General features: G+C 52.4%; 1 protein-coding gene across 1 annotated transcript; it reads left to right on the plus strand.

Annotated features, from left to right (window-relative positions):
- The first annotated feature begins 3,781 nt into the window (after window positions 1-3,781).
- On the plus strand, window positions 3,782-6,830 carry LOC124702759 (bifunctional nuclease 1-like). Its single transcript, XM_047234918.1, has 11 exons — window positions 3,782-3,939; window positions 4,117-4,426; window positions 4,533-4,703; window positions 4,800-4,849; window positions 4,960-5,016; window positions 5,296-5,361; window positions 5,439-5,513; window positions 5,898-6,013; window positions 6,094-6,185; window positions 6,344-6,402; window positions 6,565-6,830. Exons 2-10 carry the CDS (start codon window positions 4,120-4,122, stop codon window positions 6,397-6,399), a joined length of 990 nt encoding a protein of 329 aa, XP_047090874.1. The 5' UTR covers window positions 3,782-3,939; window positions 4,117-4,119; the 3' UTR covers window positions 6,400-6,402; window positions 6,565-6,830.
- Window positions 6,831-6,844: the final 14 nt, after the last annotated feature.

Consider the following 6,844-nt stretch of genomic DNA (forward strand, 5'->3'; position numbering starts at 1 on the left):
CTACACGCGCCGTAGGCGTCTCCTCAACAGCTCGAGCATGTCATGCTCGTGAAGAACAAAGTCGTGGCGAACAGCGGCCTTCCGCCGCATCGCAAGGCCCCGGATGTTGCCTTGGGACGAGAGGGTGTCCGAACATGCGCATGTACCGAACCTCGAACCTCATCACCGAACTCTTCTTCTGTCCGAATCAGCCCCAGCTGCTTGCAGGCGCTGGCTTGTGCTCGCCGCGAGGCAAGCATAGTGGAGGACTTGGTCGCCGGTCGCTCACTTATGCGGACTGCAGTGTCCATATAGAGGAGGCTCCTAGGTGCTGCTCTCTTCTTCTTTGGCCTGCTGTTGGTTGGGAAACCAAGCAAGGAGGGGGACAGAAGGCCAAGGAACTTGCTCACAAGCGAGGTCTTGGGGTCGACCTGGAGCTTCGCCACCCCCTCGGTTAGCTCCTCTATCAAGCCCGGACCACACAGCTTGGCGTCGCGGAGGGCACGGAGTGCGTTGGATTTCAGGGTAACCTCATTCAGCGCATCGTCGTCGAGGTCCTCCGAAGAAGAGGAAGAACTCCTAGAGGTTGCCACCGCCGGCGGTGTGGCAAAAATATCTTGCAGCCTGCCACCCGGGTGAACGAGGCTCTACTTCTTGTACAATCCTCTCCGGCGGAGTCGCGAGCCAGGCTGAAGAAGCAGGCTGTTGCATTTGATCTTGCTCCAGCATCCCAGGTCCAAACATGAATCCATCACAGGGCTGCTTTGCCCCAATCAACATTCTATCTGGCCCATACGGCAATCCCGGCATCGGCTCATCCACCCAGCTCCTCTGCCAATCATTCACCAAGAGCTGCGAGGGCACAAAGTCTCCGGAGTGCTCTGCGAAGAAACCCGCCCAGTGATCAGCATCCAGCTGGGCCGACGCGCCGTGAAGCGCTGACCTCAGGTGCGGCGGCGACGGAAATTGGAGCATTGGCTCCTCCGAAGCAGTGTCTTGGACGATGTTGGCGGACCCAGAATCTTCAAACCCCATTGAGGCAAAGAACTCACTCCCTCCAGCCCGAAGCTCATCCCATGGAATCAGCGGAGATGGAGGAGCCGGGATAGAGGCGGAGAAGTGGGCGAGGTTGTCCGGGCTGGGGTAGCGCTTCTCCATGGTCTCCATGGCCATCACCGCATTTGCGGCAATGCCGCCGTCGGACAAGGACAAGGGTCCTTGGCTCGGCAGGCATGCCCATGCCAACGGGCCAGGTGGTGGGGAGGGAGTGCTGCCCCAAGCCGATGAGCCGTCCGCCGTTCGAGAACAACTTCTGCGCCTTCTGCTCCGACCCGCCGTGGCACGGGCCACCTCCGTGAGCACCTCTGCCGCTTGGCTTGGCTGAGTCAGGGCAGGCGGCGCATCTAGGCTTCGACGCTCAACAGGCCCAGCACTCCTTGAACGATGCCGAGAAGAGTCTCCGCGTCGACGCCGATCGGGTGATCGGCTGGGACGGCGGTCTCGACGCTCATGATGCTGGTGGCGTCGCTCGGAGCTATATCTTGAGCTGTCACCGTAGTCCCTTCCATCGCCACTCCGGCGGTCACCACGGTGAGAAGCCCCATGCCGGTCTTCATCTCTGTCATCGTCACGACGACGACTGTGGCTGGAAGGTCCCATCCTGTCCCGGACTGGCCTCGTCCGAGGCCCTGGCTTGCCGTCCTCCACCCCAAAGGACCAGACCTTGCGGAAGACTTGCGGCCACACCAAACCGCGGCGGCGACTGCTCTCATCCAGCGGGGTATAGTCGATCACCTTGTCGAGATGGACAAGGATCCTGTACAGCGGACCATCGCGCCCCTCCTCCGCCGGCGTCCCCTCAGGCAAGTCATGACGCCGCTCGGCCGGCCGATCAAGGATGGAGTGCGGCTTGATCTTGGGGATCAGGTCAGGGTCCAGACACCAAACCCAAACGAACACCGCTGCTGTGTTGTCCTTGAGAATCGAGCGTCGCTCGATGCGGTCCAGCTCGCAAGCGCCGCCGATCACCGCCTTGATAGTGGGCTCGTCCTCCCATGCGTTGAGCGGAACACCCTCCAGCACCAGCCTGCAGTAGAACCTCCAAGTCTTCGGCTGGCCGCGCGCAGTAGGCGACCAGGTGGTGAGCGCCAGAGAACCATGCCGGAGCAGCACGATGCCAGCCTCGAGCGCCTCGTCCCGCTGCCAAGGCTGAGCGAACCTGACGAGGAAGTCATCGGGGTAGGAGGCGGAGACGTGGATGTCCTCCCACGGGAAGCGGAGCCGCTCTTGAAGCGCCTTGGCGATGGAGCGGGTGCTGATGTTGAGCCTGGTGTCGGAGACGAGGATGGCGAGGTGAGTTCGACGCATCTCCGTGGCAGCCACCTCCATCGCCGGGGTGCTCAGCGAAGAGCTGTACACCTCCCCCGGCCTGTTGGAGGGGTGGCCAGGTTCCACCTCCGACGCCGAGCGCCTCCTTGGTGAAGGCATCCGCACTGCTGCAGCGTTTGCTTGCAGATGGTTGTGCGCGAACTGTGGAGGCCGCCGCTGGGAAGCCGCGCCGACCGTCGGTGACCGCCGCGAGGGGCAGTCACGAGCGCGATGGCCAGGTTTCTTGCACTCCAAACAGTGGAGTACACCCTTGCACTGTCGGATGAAATGGCGAGAGGAGAGGCAACGGAAGCATGCCCCTTTGAAGAGATCGACCGAGGCATCCTTCCGCTGGTCAACACGCCGGAATCCCAAAGAGGAATTCTTGAATTTGCGCCACCAGAATTTGGGGCGGACCTCCTGCCAAGAATCGGCCGGATCTTGGGTGCCGCGCTGCTTTAACTCCTCCTTGAACTCCTTGGAGGCAACAATAATGGAGCGCAGCCGGCCACCAGCAACGCGAGCTAGAGGAAGGGCACTCTGGGCTTCCAGATCGGCAAGGGTGCAGGGCCTATCTCCCGGCCGCAGCGGTGGAGGGGGCGGGAGGCTTGCAGAGCACGCGGCGCTGCCCCGGCCCTGCGCAGCAGCCGCCTCGAGGAAGACAGACGGACTTGAAGACGCATCGGCCTCGCCGCAGCCGCGTACGCCCTTGAAGGCGCTCCCAGCTCCGGCAGGGCGCCGGATTTCCCGCGCCGATCTGCAGCCGCCTTGGATGCCGACGCCACGATCTCCGGCGTGATGAGCCCGAACCGCAGATCCAAACCCGCTTGGGCCGTAGCGGGGGCGGGCGGGCAGGACGGCGGCTGGATGAGGAGGACCGCCGCGGGGTTGGGGGTGGCCGCCCCGACCTGGAACGGCCGAGGCGCGGGGGAAGGGTGTGTCTCTAGCTCTCTCATCTCCTGGCTCCAATTTTTGGCTATTACATCAAGGTAGTTTAGTGTTCAGATTTCAGAGGCACCATCGAGCTTTGCTCATGGTGTGCCTCCAACAAGTGCGGGAGGAAGACAACGTCGATTTCCACAGTGACCAGTAGGTGTTGTAGTTTTATTTATAAGAATAATGCTATCAAATTTGATTGATCTTGTCTTTTTTCAAAATAAAAAAGAAGACCCGAAACAGCTAAACCGGTTGCGGCTTTGCACACGCAACTCAATACAGCGGAATATCCAGTTGACGTGGCCTCGCCGCTCTGCTCAAACGGATCAAGTAGGTGACGGCGTCCATATTCCTAGAATACCCTTCTTCTCTTAAGAATTTACCTCAGACGCCATTGCCGGCGTCTCTCTCATGGCTGAAATAAGATAGACAACAGCGACCCTCTAGAAATATCCAGGGGCGATATTGCCAACCTCACGGCATCCAGCCGCTTCTCGGCCACAAAAGACCGAGAGCTTGGGTTTAGCTAGCGATAAGGGCTTTCACTAACAACTGGCTCGAAATTTTGGAGTGAACTGATCCACCAAATCCACCAGAGAATATCCTCCATCTTTCCGGCTCGGATCATCCAAATCCATTCTGTAGCCGGGATCAGTGGTAAGCTCAGCTGATCCTTCCCTCTTTTTCAGTTCCGCAACATGTGTACATCATTTCGTGGCGTGTTTTGCCAGTTTTTGCTCATAACCCTATTCCGATCTAGTACTTGTTCGATTCCAACCGTTTTGGTGCTTCTCCGTTGGTTTCTGACGCTTCTTGCCCTGTGAAAAATCCAAGGGGATGGAGGTCATCCGCGGTCCGGTCCTCCCGCGCTGCGCCGCACCTGCTCTGACCTCCGACGCCAGGATCGGCAGCCAGCTGCTGAGGCGCGTCCGCATGCGAAGGAGGGCTTGCGGCGGCGGTGTACTGCAAGGTGACTACTACGGCGTGTCACCCAGGTTCTTGGGCGTCCCCGCCCAGCGGCACAGCAGAAGCGGCTGGCCTGTCTGCTGCAGCTACGGATCGTCATCCGACGGCGACGGCACCGCGGCCGCGAATTTCGACGCGAGCGGCGAGGAATTCGTTGACTCCAGCATCATGGAGGCTGGTAAGTTTGCTTGCCAAATTACAAGGTCAACTGATTGGGGCTGTTGAGTTTGAGTGATTTGGTAATTTGGGCGATATAAAGTGAGCGGTTTTATCTGTCCTCGCAGTTGAGCTAAGAACCGTGTCAGATGGTTTTGTGATAAAGTTGCGGGACGGAAGAAACCTTAGATGTGTCCAGAATAATCCCCGCGTGCTGAGACTGCGGGATTCTGCGCCGCACCATGCTATTGTGCTCAAGATGGAAGATGGAAGTGATCTTCTGCTTCCCATTATTGTCAGTATGTATCTGTTTTTGATCAGACACATTTTGCGCTACAGCAGATGCTGTTCTAATTGTGTGATGTACACTGATATGCCCACACTACCTCTTACAGTGGAGACACCAAGCATTATGCTACTGGCTGCCCTTCGGAACATTCGAATTGTAAGATTTTGTTTTAGCTAAAAGAATGATCTCCATGGCACCCACATAGTTCTCGTTTAGAACCTATTTTCTCTGTTTTTGAACTGTGTTGCAATATTGTGACTTTCCAGCCAAGGCCAACAATTTATAATGTGGTAAAGGAGATGACCGAGATGATGGGATATACGGTGAGTTCAAATGGCCTGAATCCGTTGTACAGATATATCGGGTGCCTACTGTCTAGGACTTTTTATGGTGTACATTGATGCTTGTCTGTAATTACTTAATCAGTGCCTGGTATGGTAATCATACAATGAATAATGTGCACCTCTTTGTCTAAATTACATCCCTGACAAATTAAATTTCATCTTTCATGGTAACATATGTTGTCTTCTTTTGATAATAGTCTGTTGATAATAATACTATGTACTTTCATCGATCACTTTGGTTTTCTACTCTTATTCTAGGTACGTTTGGTGCGGATTACAGAAATGGTGCATGATGCTTACCATTCTCGATTGTATCTTTCAAAGGTAACACTACTTGAAAATACACTATCATTTGAATAAGAATAACGAATACACCTGATGTACAACATCATGGTATCCAGAATGGAAATGAAGAAGAGATCATTAGTTTTGACCTCAAGCCATCAGATGCCATCAACATTGCTTTCCGGTGCAAGGTGTGCATTTGTCCCCTTTTATTTTTGCTGATATGTTTTGATTTCCACCTAACGGTATTGCTTATACCTGAAGGTATATTTGTAGCCCTTTTGGCCTGTTGGAGTTTGTAATTCCCAGCATATTCTATTTACAAAAAACTCAGAGTGATCGATTTCCTTATCTAACCACCAAAGCTACCTCTTTTTTGCATTTTCCCTGATCTAGTTTCTTAACTTTGCCATGTGAATGATAGATGATCCGAACACATTATGATTTGTGAGTAGAGAAACTCCTTTTCCTTTTCAAGTTCAAAGTTCCTTTGTTATGAGGAAATGAGCAGATAAATTCCTGGTGTTGCTTCATCGAACTTTATTATAATTTCAACTTGCTGTATTTTACCCCAGGTTCCTATACAAGTCAACAAGAGTATTGCATACAACAACGGTCTGAAAGTTGTACAACCAAAGCCAACTGGAAGTTACGTGAACTCTGACCAAATCCAGTACACAAGACTTGACAAGTAAGATTGTGAAAATCTGTTTCTGTCGAAATAAGTGTTTCTCCATAGCACACCAAATATGCATCATTACCATTTTGTAGGCCTGGTGATCAGCCTTGCTTTGAAGCCCAGGAGTTTGATTTGGTCCGCAGTATGCTGATTGCTGCTGTTGAAGAGCGTTACAAAGATGCTGGTAATAAGCTATTAATGACTTGTAAAAATAAATTCACGTGTTCCCCATATTTTCTGGTGATGGTTAGCGCTGCAATTTTTTCACCTTTGCATGTTAACATTTAGGTTTTATGTAATCCTTCAAATGGACTAATATTCTTTCTTCTGTTAAACTTTCAGCTCAATACAGAGATCAACTCCTCATGTTCCGGGCAACGAAAAAGAACAGGATATAACAGGTTAGAAGTCTCCACTTCACTAGTTTTTTTTTCCTGGAGCAGGGACAGGTGCTATACCAAATCAAGCATTACTAGCTAGTATCATGCTGCAGTATTGTTACACTCACTGTTCGCAAGGTTGATTCTTTCTATCAATACTGACAATTCATTTGTCATAATCAGAGCCTGATGGAGTGATGGGGGTGTACAGTGACCTTTGCCGGGGAAACAGAAAGCTTTGGCAAACATCAAGAAGCACTATGTAAATACGTACATAACTAAAGAATATATACCTAACTAAAACATAATTACAGTTGCGTTCAGATAATATTTACAATAGCTGTAAATTATTTCCTTAAATATTGGTTGTACTTTGACTAGAAAGTGCCAATAGTTACATAATTTGGTTAAGTGAAACATTAATCAAATTGCGTAACTGTTTTGTAGAATCAAATTGTCTGGA

The sequence above is a fragment of the Lolium rigidum genome, chromosome 3 (assembly GCF_022539505.1).
Source record: "Lolium rigidum isolate FL_2022 chromosome 3, APGP_CSIRO_Lrig_0.1, whole genome shotgun sequence".
Classification (NCBI taxonomy): domain Eukaryota; kingdom Viridiplantae; phylum Streptophyta; class Magnoliopsida; order Poales; family Poaceae; genus Lolium; species Lolium rigidum.

What these genes read in the sequence shown, in the direction of transcription:
- LOC124702759 (XM_047234918.1), top strand. Translation starts at nt 4,120, where the DNA reads ATGGAGGTCATCCGCGGTCCGGTCCTCCCGCGCTGCGCCGCACCTGCT. An exon ending in TCTGCTTCCCATTATTGTCA is followed by an intron (nt 4,704 to 4,799) that starts GTATGTATCTGT and finishes TACCTCTTACAG; the next exon opens with TGGAGACACCAAGCATTATG. An exon ending in CAGTACACAAGACTTGACAA is followed by an intron (nt 6,014 to 6,093) that starts GTAAGATTGTGA and finishes ACCATTTTGTAG; the next exon opens with GCCTGGTGATCAGCCTTGCT.